Source organism: Mytilus edulis, chromosome 2 (assembly GCF_963676685.1).
Source record: "Mytilus edulis chromosome 2, xbMytEdul2.2, whole genome shotgun sequence".
In the NCBI taxonomy this organism is placed as follows: Eukaryota; Metazoa; Mollusca; class Bivalvia; order Mytilida; family Mytilidae; genus Mytilus; species Mytilus edulis.
Genome location: NC_092345.1, coordinates 60,066,684 through 60,090,691, shown reverse-complemented (window position 1 = coordinate 60,090,691; position 24,008 = coordinate 60,066,684). Strand labels below are relative to the sequence as shown.

Sequence of the window (24,008 nt, the reverse complement as noted above, 5' to 3'; positions counted from 1 at the left end):
TTTTAGACTACAGTAAAGTATGATAAAACAATTTGCACTTTTTTTCGAAATAGTATTTACCTTTCTAGTCTATGGATATAAGTTTTATATATCTTAACTGTTCTGAATTTATAGAAAAGCTGTTTATAAGGGTGGACTTGTTGAATACATGTAGTTGTAGTATTGACGCAATAACGTGCGTAACGTCACTACTATTTTTTTAAAGGTCAAAATATAGGGCTGTGTGGCATATTTTCAACGTTTATATGCCCCGAACTTCTAAGTGTTTAAACTAAAACTAAATTTCTTAACTACCCATACCTCGACTGTAGGATTACCACAGATTTTAATATAAACAATATACACATGTATATTTTCTGGTTTCATTCCCAAGTTAGGTCTCTATGAGATTCAACATTGAGATCATAACTGAGACCCAGTATGTAAACAAAATTATTAATCTATGGATATTCTATATCTTCCCAAACGAGGCGTGGTTTAATAAACAGCTGTATTTACAAAGAGCAACCTAACAATTCTTACATTAGTACAAATTAATTATCGAATTTATACAATCGTGACAGATAAACTGCCTGTACCAAGTCAGGAATATGACAGTTGTTTTACTTTCGTTCGATTTGTTTGAGATTTTACCATTTGGTTCGGAGTTCAGTAATTTTGTGATTCAATATTCGATTTAATGAGTTTATCCACGACTAACTATTTAGGTGGCACGGTAGTATTTCCTGGCCCGTAAGGGATAATGATAGCCTTTTTAGAATTTTCACCACTTTCTAACACTGCAAAAAATTCTTCATTCACAGTTACATGTAACTGAAGTACTTTCATTTTACTATTCAGAAATGAATTTGAATAGGTATCATGACCGTTTACTTTTTTTGCTATTTTTAAAAACCTAAGGCCACTAGTACTTTTAGGTCTTTTATGGTGCAGTGAATAAAAAATTTAAAAAAAAAGAAAAGTATAAATATTACCTTTTTGCACCTGGCATAATCACTCTTTCCATATTAAAATCATTTAAAATAAATCATCCAAAAGTTTATTTCAGCTCTCATCTTTCATTTCCACCCCAGAAAAACTGAGAAATGTATGAGAAAGGGAAAGAAAAAAAATAAAGAAAAAATACACTATAATTAAAGGGAACTATATTCCTGGACAACGAAAAGCGGGATCATTAATTATGGTCTTGGGTCATTACTAAGTCTGAGTACGAGCGTTATTCGGTAAGTTTCTTCCTACTATATTTCATAATCCTTTGACTACATCACACTGCTGATGTCTTCATATAATTACATCTGTTTTCTTACACTGACATACATATTATCATCGACATCACAATTAACTAACCGACGTTGAGAAGTTTTCAAGTTTGGTTAATGATAAATCCTCATATAGTGATTTTATAACTTTTTTTAATGAAGTTGTGGTCAGACTAGTCCAATAGCATATGCCCTATGTCATTTTTTCTATTTCTATGTGTTCTCTAACATTTTCTTTTTTTATTAATTATGTTCTTTGTTAATTTTCATTTCTAAGTGCTAGTTTTACTATCAGTGTCGCTTGGCATTTCAAATTGAAAATATCACCATGAAAACCTTAAAATGGACTAATAATGCAAAGTCTATTTTGTTCTGGCATGCCAGTATGTGTTTGTAATTAGAATTAAATTAGAAACATTAACTGCACACATGATTCAAATAAAATATATATTTTCATAGAAAAGAATCGAGTGTTCGGGGAAGTGGGAAGACGTTATTTTCGGTATAGGTAAAAATAAGGCCGAGCATAGCGGGTCGATTGTTTTATGCTATTTCATACCAAGTAATGGTATTTTCTTCAAAGTATGGGCGTATATATATCATATTCGTCTGAACCTGCGTAGCTATTATGAATATCTTTTTTATTTGTACTAGTTATTATAGTGTTCATTACTACGAAAACTTCTTGTTTTGGTTTATTCTGTAGCGATGTCATCTGTGCATTATATTAAGTATTGTTTGTTAAAGTGTAATGTTTCCTTCTCTGAACCTCGGTCAATTGGGTTTATAAAAAAAAAGGTAATTATTTATCATATTTTTTTAATTGTATATAGATAACAACAACAACACTTCTGAGATATTTACACATATACAACTTACAATATACAATAGAATGAATTCACGTGAATGAATCTCAGTTGTTTATACAGTAAAATGAAGAAGAAAAAATTAACAGCAAATTCGATTGTACGAGAAGCATTCAATGTGTATGTAAGTAAAGTTATTACATTTATATATACTGACAGCAATATTTAGATCAATAAAATAAATAATAGAACATTTGTTTCTGAAATACAATATGTGTTCCTCTTGAAAGAAGTTGCCATTAAACTGAAAGGCATGGTGGTAGGTAAAATGCCTACCATACAATATAATTTTTTTTGCCCCATAACACCCATTTATCTTTTCATATAAATAAAAGCAACAGTAGTATACCGCTGTTCAAACTCATAAATCCATGGACAAAAAGCAAAATCGGGGTAACAAACTAAAACTGACGGAAACGCATAAATATAAGAGGAGAACAACGACACAACACTACAATGTAACTAACACACACAGAAACGGACCAAGCATCAGACAAAATCCCACGATAATAACAAATAAAACATCAAAACCAAATACATGAATTTGGGATAGACAAGTACCGTGACACGTCTTATCGCAATGTCAATTTACACTCAAAAATAAGAGAAAACAAACGACGCAACGTTAAATTGTAACACACACAGAAACGAACTATAATATAACAATGGCCATATTCCTGACTTGGTACAGGACATTTTTAAAGGAAAAAATGGTGGGTTGAACCTGGTTTTGTGGCATGCCAAACCTCGCACTTTAATGGCAATGTTAAATATAACATAGAAATGACAACATAATATTACAGGACTACAATACAAATAAATAGGAAAACGTATTAGACAAAGAAACACATGATTAATGAATAACAAAAAGCATCAGGTTTAAAATTTAATACGCCAAAAACGCGCCTCGTCCAAACAAGACTCACCAGTGACACCCAGATATAAAAGATCGAAAGCGAAAAAGAGTACAAAGTTGTACAGCACCGAAGATCAAAAGTTGAAAAAGGTTGTGTCAAATACGGCTATAGTCGCCGTCACGTAAAATTGGCACCATGTTTTTTGTCATAATTTTCTTAAATATCGACCGCGTTTACTAAAGATCATGTTTTTCAATTAGCGGAATCAAATATCATTCCAAAAATCAACTACTGTCCTACCTTTTATTGTGTTTGCACTGTATAATCCTGACCTTCACATAATCCAAGATTATTTTGTATGGTGGAATCCGACATTGTTATTACCGGAAGTGTTGCCGTGGAGTTCCACGTGCTCTCCATTTTCGTGTGTCTCTCGGAGCTTTTCGTCATCTTTACTTAAAAAGCGCGGGAAAATGTATCATCAATGACAATGATATTACCAGAGAGTAACGAATGTTGTGGAATAAGGGACCCTCATAGAAACCAAGATGGCGGTTATACACTGTAAATAATCTTGAAAAATGTGATGGTCAGGATTATACAGTGCAAACACAATAAAAGGTAGGACAGTAGTGGATATTTGGACAGGATTTTACTTCCGCTAAACGAAAAACATCATCTTGAGTAAACGCGGCTGATATATAATTTTTTTTTGACAAAAAACATGGTGCCAATTTTTCGTGACGGCGACTATAAGTTTGTATGCTTGGGATAAGAACATCCTAATTATTTAGAACAATTAATGCTATTGCAAACAGTAAATTTTATCAAATGAATATAACAGATATACATAATGAAACTGAAGTATTAACTCATTACATAAAACAAACACGAATACATAATGAATGACCAACACATAATAGACACACCCGACTCAGTCCAGGACTCAACGCAGTAAATTATGAAAATGACGTCACATACGACGGTGAAAAGGCATTAAAAATTACGTCACATACGATGGTGTAAAGGCATTAATAAGACTTAATAGCTCATACAATAAAACTGAGAATGGAAATGGGGAATGTGTCAAAGAGACAACAACCCGACCATAGAGAAGACAATAGCAGAAGGTGAACAACAGGTCTTCAATGCAGCGACAAATTCCCGCACCCGGAGGCGTCCTTCAGCTGGCCCCTAAATAAATATATATACTAGGTCATTTACCATACTTTAAGCAGATTCATGATTTTCTTTCTTTTGATTTGAGACACAAATAATACCAATGCAAATATAAGGTAAACGTTATTACATCTATATATATTAACAGCAATATTTAGATCAATAGAATAAATAATAAAACATTAGTGTCTTAAACAATGGCTTGCTATATGGAATCGTTTTGAAAGAATCTGCCATGAAAACTGAAAGGCATGGTGGTAGGTAAAATGCCTTTACTGATAGTTTGCATACTTGTAGCATTAATGAGTACAAGGTAACTTTCTTTCTTGATGCCATCAAATACATGTGTCATTAAAACACCGTCATCTTCTCTGGTACTATTAGGTGTAGGTTCAAACCATGCTTCAGAAGGATAATGGTTATCAATTACCCATGATAAATCGTTGTCTACTCTACATACATCTTTTTTTTATCTGCTTTTATGACTAGTCCATAAGCGTAACAGTATTTAACGTGTCGAAAATTCTCATTGATGGCTGGCATATCTAAATTGTTCGCAAATGAATTATTTTGTGATGGTTTGAAAAATTCTGCAGAAACTGACGGTGTAATTATATCTATTGTAAAGCGTTTTATACCACTATAGATAGTGATGTTATTGCGCAATGTTACAGAACGAATATAGTTCAAATCCATGGAAAACATATTGGATGAATTTTGTGTACAAATGTCAACAATGATCTTGTTATTGTCTGCGTAAGCATTAATTTGATGGAAATAGGACACGAATTTATCATATTTCACAGTGGTCACCTTATTTGTTCTTAAATCAACAACGTAAATAAAGGTAGGATCGTTGTAACGATATTCCATTGCTTCTGCTATGTCACCATATTCAGCTACTTTCATTATATTTATTGAAACTGGCTGACCAATGAAAATAACATAGTTCTTTGTGACAGAAAATGAGTGCATGTATGTTTGTGCTTCAATATCCCACGTGACAATTTCCTCTCGATCTCCAACTGACGTCATTCGATACAAAGTCATGATACTTTTCATATAAGGAACTATGCTAACACTCATCTGATATGTAAAATATGTTTCTTTACCGAATTCTTTGATTGGGTGAGCTGATGAAAATCCGGGGATATAGACATGGGAACTTGATTTCATTGGTGGGGCAATAAGGTTCACTGTTTGTAATGTATCTTTCTCAATTTGATAAACGTTCCAAACATCATTCACGGACATGTATTCGTATTGTCCGGTCTTTGAATTACGTATCCTATATACATTTACGTTCAAGTTTTCCATGTTGTTTTTAAGCGATTCCATTTTTTCTATTTCATTATAAGGGGGAACTAGTTTACCAAACTGAAAATAAGGTGCAATTGTATTAGTTGCTAAGGATTGTTTATAGTATTCAGTCTGTAAAAATCTTGCAGACATTGAAACCGTTCCGTTGCCATGAAACGTAAAACTGTGAAGTTTCCCAAAACCATCAAATACGTTTGTGAATGACCTTTGTCCCATTTCATACCTAGCTCCGCCATTTCGAATCTGAAAAAGAATAATAAAATTCATAAGATACAAATTTAAAGGGGGTAAAATGTTAGATAACATATCAGTAGGTTGTGATGATAATCAGCACCATTTGTTTAAATGATTCCAATTTTTATAAAGATAATAAAGGGGAAGTAACCTCGAAGTATCACCGACCGTGCAAGGGCTTTATAGCCAGTCAAGGTCGTTAAAAACTTCCATTTGTTTGAAGTGTTATTAAAATTGAAAACGGTAACTATATTTATCAAATGTCTATGTGACCATCTTTTTACTTCTTGTAGGTTGCACTTTGTAAAACAGCTTTTCTCAAACCACGCCTCTTTTGGGGAGGTATGTACAATTCATAGATAATTAATTCTGTTTACGTATTGTTCCCATATGTGATCTGTACGTTTTATCTCGTAGAGACGTTACTTGGTTATTTTACCAGTAAATGTGCGTTTTTGGTCAAATTGAAATCTGTGGGAATCCTACAGTCAATGAAGAGGTAGTAAAGAATTTAAGTGTTGGTCTATACTCTTCAAAGTTTGGGGAATAGAAACGTTGAAAATATGCCGCACAGCCCTATATTTTAACCTTTTAAAAAAATAGTAGTGCATATGAACCCTCTATTCTAGGATATATTTTTTTACAAATTTCATGGTAAAAGTGGTACAGTTTTAGCCGTAAAAGGAGTTCCTATGGGAAATTGTATTCAAGATATGTACAGAAATGCAACCAGTCATAGACTTCGCTGAAGACATTTCAAAAATAGATAAACTATTGAAATCCAAATAAACGGAAAAAGGGATAAAGAGCTGGTATTCCCTGGTTATAATGAATGCATATATCATATACATATGTAAATATAATGGGACAGCAACTCAAAAAAACAATAAACCGAAAAAAAATCCACAAATGGTCTCCAAAATTATCAAAATAGACAGGTGTCTCAGCCATTTCACAAAATCTAATCTAACAATTGCTATCCATTCAATTGAGGTGTTTAGGCTTTTAATTTTCCATTTATTTGCGGACTTTCTGTCGTGAATTTTCCTTGGAGTTGTTTTGGTTTTGTTTTCTTCATTTTAATAAATTGTACCACCCTCCAAAAGATATGAATAATTTAACAGAGACTATTAAAAGAATTTTACAACAACAATTCCCCAAATAACATTAAAAGACTTTAAACCATTGTTGTGAAATTTTTCTATTCAATAAGCGTGGATTCTTTTTAAGAATCCACTGTGCTTGAACAATGAGAGAGCCTTTGGCAAAACTCATTAAGGCTACAATAGCTCATTATCGAGTATTGTTGCCTGACGAGTATTTATCACTGAACCTTCGGGCCGATAAATCTGAAATAAGTTTAATTACAAAAATGAAAAGACACTGCATTTAACTTTTATTCACGTTAACATTAACATTTATATTAATGTCTAATTCCTGGTTTCCAATACAGATTTTTTTCGACACTTCCTGATTTTTAGGCACACCACCGCGAATAATTCCACATGCGTCTCGTCGCATTGTCTCGCTAGTTCTTTTGTACTCCCTCACAGCATCACTCCGGTGTCCAGTTACCTCTGATATAATTTGTTCATCAACACCACATTCATACAAACGGATTGCAGCTGTTGCACGTAATGAATGGTTTGACCTTAATCCACCGATTCCTGCTTCTGTGCACATTTTCCCGACGGTTGCAGCTAGGGTGTTTATGCCAATTGGTTGTGCTGTGTACCAAATGTTTTCCTTTGGTTTAGATAAAGGCCTCAGATAAAAAAAAACATTAGTTTTTGTCTGTTCTGGGCTGAAATGAAAAAGTTGAAGCTTTAATAAAAAAAAATCTAATTAGGCATTTATAACAATATCTATTTGTAATTTTGATTCTAAGGGAGTTAGGGAAACTGACAATCCTGCTCAATTAAGATTAAGAATCGAAAACACATGATACTTGCATAATTTTGAACGCCTCGAATAGGAAAAAAAATTCTATACCAAATCAATACAGAATTACTATAATCAATGTGAGCAATGGATTCCGTAAATACTATTGAATATATATAAATAGTTGTCCTTCAACAAGAACATTCATGAAATATTTGCCACTGGACGTTAAGCAACCAACAATCAATCAATCAACATTTAATTCTAAACTGAGTAAAACAAAATTAGCAACATATATTTTAACTTAAGAATAAATATATTAAAAATGTCCAAAATTGGAAAATAATTTGTAAACTTTGAACTAATGTAAGAGCACAACAGATCGTATATGTTCTCTTTAACGCCAATGTAGTTATGTCTATACTTAGAAGTGTTTTATTGTAAATATAAACTCTACAAATTTGCTGCTAACCTTTTTTAATTACTGAGTATACTATATATAATTGAATAAAACAATTGTTCAAGTACATCTTTAGAGTACGCCCAGCTTAAGTGACTCAGCATGAAGTTATGGTGATTATAAACAATAATACATGTACGATAACATAACATGGACGAACATGTGAGTATTTTTTATTCTTAAAAGGTTATTAACAAAATTCTTAAAAACAGTCTAGGGTTTTGAAAAAAATATAAAAATTCCTGCAAGCTCACAATTGTACTTAGACACGGACCATTCATTTTTTCAGGGGTACGAGTTTTTATAAATATAAATTATTTGATTTTGACTTTTAAGCAAACTCATAATTGTTTTGGATGAGCTTGTTTCCATTGTGATTGGTGAATTAATAGATAAAATTGAGTTGTAAAAGAATACGCCATTAAAAAAAGAACGTTTGCTCTCATTGTCGAAGAACATGGTATGTCCCTATAATTTTTATTTTTGTCCGAATGGTCATATGCATGCCCCTCACACGGAGTATCAAAGGAGTAGGTCCAGTAAGACCCCTTTTTGGCCCCAAAATATAGTAGTTTTACAAAATTGTTAAAATGTAAACTTTAAGTTATTTATTGAACAGTAAAATGCGTCTGCTTCACAAATATGTGCTGTTTTGACAATACAATGCACATATATCTGGTACTAGCACCATTAAGTCATGCTAAATTACTGAAATCTTCACAATTCTAGCATTTTAGTTAAATTTTAGACGGTTTCCGTGTAAAACGAAAGTGGCCGCATTCGTTTTCATCCTTAATATTGACATGTAAGTTGTTTTTGATGATAATACATAACATATAATGGTTGAGGATGAACACGGATACTTTCATTTTAGACAAAAACCATCTGTAAAGTGACATTTTTCGGCATATTTGATAGATTTTTCATATTTGAGCTTGAATCGGATCGTTTTTAATGACTAAATTAGTTAAAATCTTTCACATAAAATGAAATAAACACTTAAGTGTTTAAAAAGTGTTCAAAATCTTTCGTCAGATGAACCTGAAATTTAAGGCCAAAATCGGTCCTTACCTGACCTACTCCTTTGACAAATTTATTGTACATATACATTTTTGTAATATTGTATAGCTTATTTTTCAACTAATTAAACCTTAAAAACATAAATTGATCATCACTTTCTTTTGCATTTATATCTTAATATTCTGTTTTGAACAAAACGATTTGTAACATATACTTCACATGTATTTCTATCAAATCTGACATTATTACAAAGCCAATCAAATTAAATTCAGTCGAACTTGAAAATAAATGTGCAATCAAATATATATATATACATGCAAGTCGTCAACTGGTCAAGTGGCTAGATGCACAAATCATTGACCAATTGAACAACATATCCTAGTTGGGTGGTTTTAAAACTTTTAGAAATATTAATGGAAATAAGGGATGATTAAAGGAAAATAAATGAAAACAGAACGACTGAATTAAATAAAAGGATGTTCGATATACTGTATATTTCGGTTGATTCTTAAAAACCTATAAGATGCTTTATGTTTATCTAGTTTCCTAATCAAAACAATTAAAATGAGAAAATAAATACCTCGCAGTTTCCTTTACCGTCAATGCTGAAACGTTTAATGTGATAAAAGAATTTAAGCGTCTTTGACCTACTTTATCTTTTTATTCGGATACTTGCGATTATCTTCTCCAAGTTCAATGGGAGCATTAGAATGATCTAGAATAGAACCCAGATGAAACCAAGAAGTTGGGTTGCTATAACCAAACAACCCTGATGTTGAACCAGTTACCATGGTTTCGAACCAAAGAACCCGGATAGAACCAAGGTCCAGAACCAAAAAACCCAGATGTAACCAAGGTTTAGAACCAGAGTGCCCGGATAGAACCTAATTCCATTCGGAATTCTCATGACTTTTTATACCTTCAACGTATTTTCCAAATCATTTATTTATTTAGTATATTTATATATGATTTATATATAATAATTCATTGTTTGGTTTATCCGGATAAAAGAGGGACGAAAGATACCAGTGGGACAGTCAAACTAACAAATCGAAAATAAGCTGACAACGTCATGGCTAAAAATGAAAAAAAAACAGACAAGCAATAGTACACATGACACAACATAGAAAACTAAGGAATAAACAACAAACCCACCAAAAACTAGGGGTGATCTCAGGTGCTCCGGAAGGGTAAGCAGATCCTGCTCCAAATGTGGCACCCGTCGTGTTGCTCATGTTATAACAAATCCGGTAAATAGTCTTATTCGGAAGATCACATTCATGACAGGGAAGGGGATTGTAGTTACGATGTAAGGAACATATCCGATATCATTTGTGAAACGGTTATTCCATAACGGTCAACCAACTTGTGATGGCGTCCGTAAAATGTACGAAAGGATGACTTCAACTTCACCATTTGAAACTCTTGGTTTAATAGCTTCCTTGTGAGCAGTAACCCTCTATCAAGAAAATCATGATAGGAAATGCAAACAAGAGAATATCGTATCAATTGGGAGATATATACCCCGTATGTAGGTGCTATAAAATGTACACTGAATATGTATTATTTTAAGCATTGTTTGTTAAACGAGTAATGTTTCCTTCTCTGAACCTCTGTCAATTGGCTTTAACTATATAAAAAAGGGTATCTATATATCATAATTATTTTATTGTTATAGATAACAACAATAACAACAACAACAATGCTACTGGGATATTTACACATATACAACTTACAATATACAATAGGATGAATTCACGTGAATGAATCTCAGTTGTTTGTACAGTAAAAAGGGGAAAAACGACAGTATATTCGATTCAACGAGAAGCATTAAATGTGTATGTAAGTAAAGTTATAACATCTATATATATTAACTGCAATATTGAGATCAACAAAATGAAAAAATAAAACATAAGTTTCTTAAACAACGGCTTGCTATAATATGTTATCGTCTTGAAAGAATCTGCCATGAAAACTAAAAGGCATGGTGGTAGGTAAAATGCCTTTACTCATAGTTTGCATAGTTGTAGCATTAATGAGCACAAGATAACTTTCTTTCTTGATGCCATCAAATACATGTGTCATTAAAACTCCGTCGTCTTCTCTGGTACTATTGGGTGTAGGTTCAAACCAAGCTTCAGAGGGATAATGATTATCGATTGCCCATGATAAATCACCGTCTACTTTACATACATCTTTTTTTACTAATGCCCATTTATTAAAATGTTTGTTGTCTGCTTTTAACACTAGTCCATAAGCGTAACAGTATTTAACGTGTCGGAAATTCTCATTGATGGCTGGCATATCTAAATTGTTCGCAAATGAATTATTTTGTGATGGTTTGAAAAATTCTGCAGAAACTGACGGTGTAATTATATCTATTGTAAAGCGTTTTATACCACTATAGAGAGTGATATTATTGCGCAATGTTACAGAACGAATATAGTTCAAATCCATGGAAAACATATTTGATGAATTTTGTGTACAAATGTCAACAATGATCTTGTTATTGTCTTCGTAAGCATTAATTTGATGGAAATAGGACACGAATTTATCATATTTCACAGTGGTCACCTTATTTGTTCTTAAATCAACAACGTAAATAAAGGTAGGATCGTTGTAACGATATTCCATTGCTTCTGCTATGTCACCATATTCTGCTACTTTCATTATATTTATTGACACTGGCTGACCAATGAAAATAACATAGTTCTTTGTGACAGAAAATGAGTGCATGTATGTCTGTGCTTCAATATCCCACGTGACAATTTCCTCTCGATCTCCAACTGACGTCATTCGATACAAAGTCATGATACTTTTCATATAAGGAACTATGCTAACACTCATCTGATATGTAAAATATGTTTCTTTACCGAATTCTTTGATTGGGTGAGCTGATGAAAATCCGGGGATATAGACATGGGAACTTGATTTCATTGGTGGTGCAATAAGTTTCACTGTTTGTAATGTATCTTTCTCAATTTGGTAAACGTTCCAAACATCATTCACGGACATGTATTCGTATTGTCCGGTCTTTGAATTACGTATCCTATATACATTTACGTTCAAGTTTTCCATGTTGTTTTTAAGCGATTCCATTTTTTCTATTTCATTATAAGGGGGAACTAGTTTACCAAACTGAAAATAAGGTGCAATTGTATTAGTTGCTAAGGATTGTTTATAGTATTCAGTCTGTAAAAATCTTGCAGACATTGAAACCGTCCCGTTGCCATGAAACGTAAAACTGTGAAGTTTCCCAAAACCATCAAATACGTTTGTGAACGACCTTTGTCCCATTTCATACCTAGCTCCGCCATTTCGAATCTGAAAAAGAATAATAAAATTCATAACATACAAATTTAAAGGGAGCAAAATGTTAGATAGCATATCAGTAGGTTGTGATGATAATCAGCACCATTTGTTTAAATGATTCCAATTTTTATAAAGATAATAAAGGGGAAGTAACCTCGAAGGATCACCGACCGTGCAAGGGCTTTATAGCCAGTCAAGGTCGTTAAAAACTTCCATTTGTTTGAAGTGTTATTAAAATTGAAAACGGTAACTATATTTATCAAATGTCTATGTGACCATCTTTTTACTTTTTGTAGGTTGCACTTTGTAAAACAGCTTTTCTCAAACCACGCCTCTTTTGGGGAGGTATGTACAATTCATAGATAATTAATTCTGTTTACGTATTGTTCCCATATGTGATCTGTACGTTTTATCTCGTAGAGACATTACTTGGTTATTTTACCAGTAAATGTGCGTTTTTGGTCAAATTGAAATCTGTGGGAATCCTACAGTCAATGAAGAGGTAGTAAAGAATTTAAGTGTTGGGCTATACTCTTCAAAGTTTGGGGAATAGAAACGTTGAAAATATGCCGCACAGCCCTATATTTTAACCTTTTTAAAAAATAGTAGTGCATATGAACTCTCTATTCTAGGATGTATTTTTTTACAAATTTCATGGTAAAAGTGGTACAGTTTTAGCCGTAAAAGGAGTTCCTATGGGAAATTGCATTCAAGATATGTACAGAAATGCAACCAGTCATAGACTTCGCTGAAGACATTTCAAAAATAGATAAACTATTGAAATCCAAATAAACGGAAAAAGGGATAAAGAGCAGGTATTCTCTGGTTATAATGAATGCATATATCATATACATATGTAAATATAATGGGACAACAACTCAAAAAAACAATAAACCGAAAAAAAAATCCACAAATGGTCTCCAAAATTATCAAAATAGACAGGTGTCTCAGCCATTTCACAAAATCTAATCTAACAATTGCTATCCATTCAATTGAGGTGTTTAGGCTTTTAATTTTCCATTTATTAACGGACTTTCTGTCGTGAATTTTCCTTGGAGTTGTTTTGTTTTTGTTTTCTTCATTTTAATAAATTGTACCACCCTCCAAAAGATATGAATAATTTAACAGAGACTATTAAAAGAATTTTACAACAACAAGTCCCCAAATAACATTAAGAGACTATAACAGAAGACACGACTGACGAGGCTTTGTGTGTTTTGTCTTTTTGCTAGTTGTGTCTTTGATTTGTGCCTATCTGACCAGTCAAGCCAACTTATATTATTATGTTGGTTTTTTTTTTTTTTTGGGTCGTGTGGTTTTTTACATCTGTCTCAGATTAAGGTTAGGGATAAACGCTAACACATATGTCATCTTCGCCATATTATATATGCTCCTTATCAAGGCAGAAGACTGTAATTATGTGGTCGTCGTAAATTTTGTATATTTTTTTATTGTTCCATCAGGTTTTCCTATTAATTGTTTCACATTTTGTCATGTCGGAGCCTTTCATACCGGACTATATGGTATAGACTTTGCGCATTGTTGAAGACAGTGAGGTGACCTATTATAGTTGATTCATTTAATCAACATCCTATAGGATTCGTTTTGATAGTAAGCAGGCTCATTAGAAATAATTATAAATCAACTTTCTTTTAATCAATACCGGGAGAAAACGTATCTAATGAAAACACTTTCGCATTACAAATTTGTTGACAGAACATCACGTTGTGTAAAGTTCAAATGTTATTCATATTAAACTCAAAAGTTGACAACTCACTAAAATTGAACGTTTCAAGAAAATGAGATAAATTTTAAGTGAAATTCCTTAATTCTTTAAACAAGTCCATTTAAAATACAAGCATTTATTTTAAGTAATAACTATGTTTGTCAGCTTATCGGCTACAAAAAGTAATTAGATATGCTCTAATAAAAATATTCAAGGCCTAATCAAGAACAAAATTGAAGACATGTTACCTAAAATTACTGCAATATTCGCCATAATAATAAAACATTGACTCCTTATGTAGAATATTACCATGGAAATTATGCCAATATCAGATATGTTCCACCAGACATACAAGTGCACCTTACAATTAATGTATAAACCCTAATAGATTTTGTCAGGTAAACGGATATGATTTAAAATTATCAAATGCTGTTACATAATGATGTTTTTTAAAATACTTTTCGTCCTTATAATACCTTGCATAAAGAAAGAAAACACATTGAGTTTAACGTTTCTTTATTTTCCATTAAACGAAAATGTATAGTCAATCATGATATAAACATCCGAATTGCTTAAGATAATGTAAAAAGTTCGTGTCCACTTAATAGTAAGTATTAAAAGGTCTATCACTTGGATGTATTAGGGGTAATATGATAAGATTCCTAAAAAAATTGTCTTGTTAAACAAACAATCAGTAGATTATGTGATTGTCTTAACTAAAATAAAAATGTGTTTCTATTTTCACCATTTTTCGATCTATAACAGGCCATATTTTCACAAACGAATGGCAGTTTCAAACAGAACATATTCTAATTGATCAATAACAGCATAAAGAAAACGTGCAAAACAAAGTCAGGTTCAACTTTGGAGAAAGCAATATAAGCGGATTTTTTTCTCAACAAATTTTTAAATGTTTGCCAAAGTTTTTTACAACCAAAAGTAAGACAAAAACATGTTCTTAATGACAAATACTACCCCACCCCCGGCCCCCTTCCCCCCATAGCAGTTCCATATGTTTTTTTGCTCAAAAAACAAGCATAGACCCAAAAAAAATTTCACAAGTAAGTTTAGTCTTCTAAATGAACATATAGCATTAAGCATTTAGCATAAAAACATATTACCCTCTTATAGTATATTTACTTACCAATGTTCCTTTGAGCCATCTTGGAACAGGGTATGAAAATGTTATTGGTTTGTCGTTAAATTCGTGTACATTTGTATGGAAAAAGTCGACAAAGCCAGAAGGATCATCTTCTACCAATGTTGCCGCAGCACAGAAAGACAAAGACAAAATAAAAACAATTAAACGTGCAGGAAACACCATTGTGTTGTATATTTGGTTGAATTATCTTAGGAGAACGGAGTTTATATACCATCGAAAGTGTTAAAGAGTTAACCACCGGATAAACCAAGGTCACTCAATATGGAGGTGATCACCCTTTTCAACTTAGTGACGTATATTTCATTATGTGATATATTCGGCTGAGTTAACGGAATTTCGTACCTAGTTTTAAACAGTTTTAAAGAAATGACCATTGGATGAACCAAGGTCGGTCAATACGGAGGTCATCACGATTTAACTGAGTGACATCATTATCATTGTTATGATAAATAGTCTATATCAGTATTTAGATATATCATGCCTACCTGCAGCAATGATTCTTACAAGATAAGAATATTCAAAAGTGTAGTTTTGTTTGAAACATGATGGCATCGTACCTATTTTCATTCCGTGTTTGTCTATAAGTATTTTTCAAACTATCTACTTTTGTATCCGGAGTGAAGAATAATTCGACATTTTACCTAACTAATTTGAATATGGTCCAATATTTTTCTTAATTATTTCTTTTAATAATATTATTTCAAATACAAGGTTGGTGTGCTCTGCTCTTCTCAGAAAATCGATGCTAATTACAAAAGAACCAATTTTAAGTTTTTAAGTCTACACGATTATGTGTTTTGCCAGTCATTCTCTCTACATTTTTCAATTTGATTTTCTTATATTGTCTATTCCTTAAATTTATTTTGTGACATTTTGATGTTCAGATCTTCTATGCCAATACCGACATGTTACGTTTGGGCGGATTTGTCTTACGTTTACGCGAGAGAAAAGAATCATGTTTGTACGACATTTACCTGTTAAAAATTCATTACATTTGCGCGGATTGATTAATCAAATGTTTACAATGAATAAATTCATGACCTTTTATAGACAAAAATGTAATTTCCGCAGTTAAACACATTTATTTGATTGATTGTTGGTTGTTTAACGTCAAGTGGCAAATTACCCTGCACATTTAAAGTATGACTGAAATTTTTTTAAATCTGTCTATGAAGAAATATCATCAAAAATGTGGTCCACACTGAATAAGTGTGCAAAACATTTTTTTATATTATTTCGAATAGACATACAAATATTACAGTCTTTCCTTATAGTTTAATTCTGAATTTGCTTTTAAGCCGGAGAAAATCATGAAAAAAACGTTGATGACGTTGGGCCAGGAGTCGGTTTCACAAAAAAATTACGACTAACATTTATTGTTTGTCATGAACAATTCAGTATATTTACGGTCAGTCTTAGAAGTAAGTTTTTTCTTGTGAAACCCAGTCCTCAATCTTTTCATCGCCATTACCATGTTATCACTATCACTGGGGATTACATTTCGTTTTATCAAATTATCAAATATAAATCAATGAAATCAAATCTACGGCTGCCATGAATTATTTCTTATGATGTAACAAAATTTGGTATGATTGCATTATGTTCAAAACAATAAGTGAAAAACAAAAATGATAGACAACAACCAATGAGATAACTCATTTTCCAAAAATTACAACGTAAAATTCAAGTTATTCTCATGATTTAATCAAAGGTTGAAAACTCAGGTAAATTACAAGTGAATTCGAGCAAACGTAATATCATTTCTTTGCGCAAACGTAATGATTAAGAAACAATTCAAGGCAGTCGTAGATTTGTTTTCATTTAACAATTGGTTGGGCATTTATATTCGATTATTTTACCCTGAGCTTAGCCAATCAAATTTCGAGAAATAACTCTAAATCAGGAAAATAATAATTGTGAGCATACTTAGATACAATACCATTTTTTTTTTATTTATTGAATTGTATTATTTTTGCTGTTGTCTTTTATAAATACCCTCATCATAGATACCAGAATTGAAATTTTGTATTTGCGCCAGACGATCGTTTCGCCAAAGACCTATCAGTGACGCTCGAATAAAAAAAAGGTCTAAAAGGCCAAACAAGATACGAAGTGTAAGAGCATTGAGGACCATAATTCCCAAATGAGTGCTAATTATTGAGCTGGTGATACCCTCGGGGAATAAAAACTCAACCAGTAGTAGCATCGACCATAAAGAGTAACGTGGGTTATATCTAACGATCTTTTTCATGGTTTTAATATACACATGTATGTGGTATGACCTTATTACAATTGGTGTTAATGTTATCTATGAGGTGATTATCATATGTATTAGCATTGGTCTGTTGTTGCGGGTCATACATTTGTAGTATGTCGACGTTTAAACATATTTTGATATTTGGTCCATCTATTTTTGTAATCATTATTTAACTTTTTATATACGTAGAAAATTGAATCTCTGTTGACCGAATTTTATTTACCAGTCCAAATCATCTTTTGACAAAGCAAGTATCCATGTACCTGTCTGACTATAACTATATTAGGATAAGGCCATGTGGTGTATTATAGTTGTTTTCATCCTCATATTTTAGTCTCCAAATTTGACATTCTTTATTTGATAGTAAACTAAATGTAAAGCAACTTTGTGTTATTATATATATATCTGCAATTTACTGGGAAACTAAGTCTCTGATGACCCTATAACCTTTAAACAGTTCTAAGCCAAATCTCTTATTGTTAAAGAAGTGTCACTGTCCATGAACTATCTACACGATTTGTTGAAGGCCGTACAATACACTACTCTTGTTTCTGTACATCCTAGTTCATTGCTCTCTGGTTGATAGTTATCTAATTGGCAACCATACCATTCCAATCAGTAAACGATCATATTAAACATATTATAAAACAAGTGTTCGTCTACTCAATATTGTTAAATTATTAAGTCTTTAAAATGATAATTAATATAGTATCTGCATTATGTATTCAAGGTCTTATTCAGAGTTACCCTAACTACTGATGATAGAAAGTTTTGCAGGTTACATATATGTAGCTGTAGCACAAGTGTAAAACTTACTTTCAAAAATTAATGAGACTCAATTCATTATCTCCCTTTATCTGTTAAAACATATATAGGTAGCTGGTAGAGAGGAGGATGACAAAATGTTATAGTTATTATATATGTAAATTCAAGCGAATACTGCCTCACAAATAATTTTTGTGTCTTGCCTCCTACTGAAGTAAAAGGTTTTTAATATAGATGCTAAGTTTTAGTTTGCTTGTTAATAAAGCATTTTAACGAGCATTTTTTGCAATCTTTTTGTGCTCTTTAGCTATTTACATCGCTGCATAATGGCTTTGTTTATCGATATATGCTCATACGATTTTTATTGTGATTTTTCATATATGGTACTATTATATGCACTCTTGTATACATGCCTTTTATTATGTTATTGAATTTATGTTTTTTGTGTATATATGCAAATGCTTTATACAGTCGGGTGTAGGGCCACCTTACAGCTCATGTTACTTTTTGTTATGCATATCATATATAATGTGCCGATTCTAAATAAGATTAAATTACTTTCTTCGAATGATTTTATTCGAGTGCAACACAACTGGCGCCTGCCATACTGAATTTTAAGCCAGGAATTTCTTTAAAAATTTTGTTAATGCGACTGTTCAAAATGTATATGCTCACTCGTCATGATCACCTACGATCGACCCTGAATTTTTGTGGGGTTCCTGTTAGTCAGTCTTTGTTTCTATGTTGTGTTTGGTTTCTATGTTTGTGTTTGTTTTGTCTTTTGGTGGGGGTGTTTTTTTTAATATAACATTAAATATGTTTTCGACTTATGAGCTTGACTACTCCTTGGTTTTTAACACATCTCTTCTCGAGAACAAATATGGAAGTTTTCGTGAAATTGAATTTTAGTTTAGTAGAAATATCGTACGCCCTTGTACAAAAATGAACAATAATAATAAGATAATTAAAACAAGCGATATTTTAAATTGATGTGTTTTCTTCTTGATACATATATAGATTCTTATATTAGTAAAAGCGGATTGTCGGATTTATCCAATCGAGAAATATAAACTACATAAGAAAATCCCTGTACCAATTATGACAGTTGTTATCCATTCGTTTGATGTGTTTGAGATTTTGCCATTTGATTAGGGACTTTCTTTTTTGAAATTCCCTCGGAGTTCAGTATTTTTGTGATTTAATGTTTTAACCATCAAGATTGGATAAACTCAGGTAATCCACGACTGGCTATAATTTAAGAATCAGTTCTTTTCAAAATATAAATTAAATGAGTTTTTCTTTTTCAAATTAACGAAAACTGCATTCGATTGTATTTCAAATTATTGATTTCAACGTCTTACAAATGTGAACAGGTCAATTTCTGTAACACCTGTTTGCTCATTTCAAATGTTTCAGTGACCTTATAACGGATATGACCCTTTAACGCAGACAATCATCTTCTGACGTCATCAGAAACCGATAGTTGATTAAACATTTTGATACAATGGGTCAAGTAAGGTTATTCGGTCAAAGAATTAGAGAAACCAATCACCCGCAATAAATTAACGCTTGGCCTTAATAAGAGACAGTTGCGTGCACATCGATTAGGCATGCAAAAAAAAGTGTTTAAGAGAAACGCATATATTTTCATGATGTTGACTCTTTTATAATTTAAAGTTTTATTTAAATCATGAAGATTGCAAGATGGTGGAGATGACAAAGCCGGGCAGTAACTTGCATCTAACAAGATTTGAATAAGGCATTGCTCTTGTAGTTTTAGAGCACATTTTAAAGTAGGATGTGACTGTCGAAAAACCTGCAAGTGCAAGGTATCGAATGTGATCTGTCCGAGGTTACATAATAATGTGAAACTGTTTTTGAGATGTTACGCGCCGAACGAAGCGATGAATCTGTTTGAAATGAGATATTTCAATCGGCTTTATATTTATCCGTAACCTTCGATATTGTTGAAAATATGCAAAAGTGATGTGGTCTACAAAAGAGGGACGAAAGATATCAGAGGGACAGTCAAAATCATAAATCGAAAATAAACTGACAACGACAAGGCTTAAAATGAAAAAGACAAATAGACAAACAATAGTACATATGACACAACATAGAAAACTAAAGAATAAGCAACACGAACCCCACCAAAACCTAGGGGTGATCTCAGTAAAACAAACAAGAAATGAGAGCCAATCACACTGCAAACACGCCAAAACAGTATTATAAAGTCTTATCATATTTTGCGTGCATAAAGCACATGATAATGGTACTGGAGTCTCGTCTGATTTTATCGTATAAAGTCAATAATTATATGAACTTTTGAAGCCCAAACTTTTTATCGCCTTAAATCGCGCGAAATGATAGATCCGAAAACTATACCAATACAGAACGACATGTCTTTGAAATTATAGCAAAACTTTTGGTTAACAAATTCTTATTCGTTATTGCATAAATATCAATTTTAAATATCATTTCTCCCTACCCAGTTAAACCCTATTACTAGTATGACCACATACCACAATTAAATTCCTCTATAAGTTCTTTATAACGTTTTGTCTCATTAAAAAAAATTGCACCATACAATTTTGTCAAATCTTATTGGTGTGTGATGTATTGTACTAGTCAAAAATTCTATATCAAAAATTCAAAAATATTGAAGCAATCACTTTTACAAATTTATCCAATACACATCCATACCCCTATTGACAAGTCAAGAGATGTTCTGAAAACTGTAAATATCACCTTTATGCACTTTGCTTAATCACTCTTTCCATATCAAAATCAGTTAAAATGCAACTTCCAAAAGTCTTTTTGACCTCTCTTCTTTAATTTCCATCCAAACAAACCTAAGAAATGAAGAAAGAAGGGAAAGTAAAACAATTAAGAAAAAAATCAATCTTTTTAAAAAAGTGAGGTCATTAATTGTGGTCTTGGGATTATGATGTGGACTGGCCATTGTTATTGAATCTAACGCAATTTGATTGAATTAAGTCATTATTAGATTAACTTCAAACTGTTGATGCTTTTCATACGAGTATAAATTAGAAATAAAATGACAGTATTTTGCGGGGAAAAAAGATTTTTTTCTATTGATACGTTCTATTCCATTAAACACGCAATTTTTCGACGAGAAATGCTGAAATACATTTTACACACGGCTACGCAATGTTAAAATATTGTTCATCTTCACAAAAAAAAAAACCACATTTTTCAGTTTCATTGCAATAATTATAATTACAATAAATCCCAAATATATATGGTCAGTAGATAAAGTCAAAAAAGAGGGACGAAAGATACCAAAGGGACAGTCAAACTCATAAATCTAAAACAAACACCATGGCTAAAAATGAAAAAGACAAACAAACAACAGCACACACATATATATATGTCCATAATCAATATATGTCCGATCTGCCTATTTTTGGACATCAAAAGTCAATAAGATCGTTTCAAGGTCAATTTCGATTACCTCTCACAATCTTGGTAGGCACTACAATAGCAACATTATTCGATACACACGAGACTGACCTGTCATGTTATTTAGGATGTTTAGACGCAATCAATCGAGAGGTCGCTCGATGGCAAACACACTGGTGTATAACACCTCATGATCAAATGTCAACTTCGCTGAGTGAGACACTCGCTGCGTTAGACAAATGCTGTATCCTGTTATAGATACTATTTTGACTATTATGCTGACAATGCCGGTAACAAGTGCTACCGCGGAGAGGTTATTCAACGTACTGCGTCGGTTGTTAACAGATGTACGATCAACCATGAATTACGATAGGCTATCATCGCTTAAATTAATGCATATAGTAATCAAGATCTCAGTTTGAATATTGACAAGGTAACGGAGAAGTCGTTTCTTAGTCAGCTAAGACCCGAATATCAGATTTTCAACAATTTTTTAATCCTTTATCCTATTCTGAATACTAGTAGTTATACATTTATGAATTTTCTATACGTCTATAAGTACATGTAGAACCTCTTTGAACCCTCTTTTGACCAAAAAGCGAAAACCAAATCATTTTCTGCATTAAATGGTACAAACAAATATATTGTGTTTATTGATAAATTATTGTTTGTCCTGAATATGCTTGGAATATATGCCACTTGACATGAAAAAACAGTACTCAATCAATCAAATTCACTTTTTGGCGGATTGTTTTTTTATGAAATAGTAAAATCGCACTTTGTACTAGGAAGGCAACATGTTGAAAGGTTGCAGAGTACCTCAAATTTAAAGGATCATGATATTACGTACATATCAGACTGCCTTTTCCATGCAATTCTGTATACTCGAGAGGGAGAGTCAACACTAGTTTAAATACCACGTTAACAGATTACAGATTATGTGGAGTCGTTTTGTATTACTAATACTGCACTTGTACAGAAGACATTATTGTTCAATAAACTGAATGTAACTTTTTTCCTTTGTAATACTGGTTATTTTAAGCATTTCTGTCAAGTTTTGTCATAATCAGTTCAATAGTTTGAGAAAAATCAAGTATAATGAAAGACAACATCTACAGCGATTCGAGCAAAATTTCATCGACAAATTCAAACCAAGCCGCATCAAGATGGAATAGAGTGTGGACCAATAAATGATCAAATATCTATCTTATCTGCCTACACACAGTTAATTATGATACACAAGATGATTTTAGGAAGATAAATACCACTAATGAACCTCTTTGTCTTCTTTATAAGGTCTCTTTTGGTCAATTTAGACCTATTATTTCCTAAATATTTCAACTTTGCAGCCCAATAAATAAACATTATGGGGTAACTTTCACTCATTTATGGTAGAAATGTTATAAGAAATGAGTAATTGAAGCATTTTAGCAGATTGAACAATCCATATAAAAGTTTACTGTCTCCAATGAGGTTTTCATAAGTCCTTACGTAAAAATTAAGTTCACGCCGCGTTCCAGAGAGGGACATAAAAGGCTTCTCTTTTAGTAAATAATTTGTCGTAACGGCATTAAAAATAATTTCATCTACTTATAACTATATATTTATTTAAGTATTTCCTAAGAAAATGTTCTATAATAGCAGAATATCAAAAATAAGGAGACCCCCCCCCCCAAAAAAAAAAAATACACTTAGTATGGCTTGTTCTGTCAACTGAATATTCATGGTAGGGTCCTATTTCAAGACAATTTTCTCAAAAAAATGTGTTTTGGAGACTCAATCCACTAAGAATATTTCATAGTTTGTAATATTTCACTTAAATAGCAAGAAATTTTAACACATGAGATTATTCACAAGGTCAAAGGTGCATGTACAGCTTCCCATAATAGGTGTAATACCACCATTGATTTCCCCTATTAGTCTTTGTTAAATTTGCACTTTTCAAAAAAATGTGCAGAATTTATCTTTGTTTCAAATAAAGAAATACTTGGCATGAGTAAAGTTTTATCTGTCCAGTATGACAGAAAAAAATTCACATAACTTTTTTTGCATATAAGAAAATAACCATCATTGGAAGTTAACCAATCAAATTCCTCCCCTTAATTTATCTGTGTACAAGGTTTAGTCACCATGTAACCTCAAGATTACAAAATTTTCTATAGAAATCCCAAATAAAAAATAATGGTGTTTTGAAAAACCCAAGACATATGTTTATGACACAGAAATGTTTTTACTGCAATAAAATGTAGGATTAATTATCTACAACTGTCAAATTCAAGGGAATATT

The 24,008-nt window shown here is 32.2% G+C and overlaps 1 protein-coding gene and 1 pseudogene across 1 annotated transcript; both read right to left on the bottom strand.

The window, feature by feature from the left end:
- Nucleotides 1–4,022: 4,022 nt before the first annotated feature.
- On the bottom strand, nucleotides 4,023–5,719 carry LOC139510624 (beta,beta-carotene 15,15'-dioxygenase-like; annotated as a pseudogene).
- Nucleotides 5,720–10,723: 5,004 nt separating this feature from the next.
- On the bottom strand, nucleotides 10,724–15,449 carry LOC139510623 (beta,beta-carotene 15,15'-dioxygenase-like). Its single transcript, XM_071297173.1, has 2 exons — nucleotides 15,259–15,449; nucleotides 10,724–12,400 (listed from the first exon to the last, which is right to left on the bottom strand). Exons 1-2 carry the CDS (start codon nucleotides 15,436–15,438, stop codon nucleotides 11,012–11,014), a joined length of 1,569 nt encoding a protein of 522 aa, XP_071153274.1. The 5' UTR covers nucleotides 15,439–15,449; the 3' UTR covers nucleotides 10,724–11,011.
- Between the last annotated feature and the right edge of the window lie 8,559 nt (nucleotides 15,450–24,008).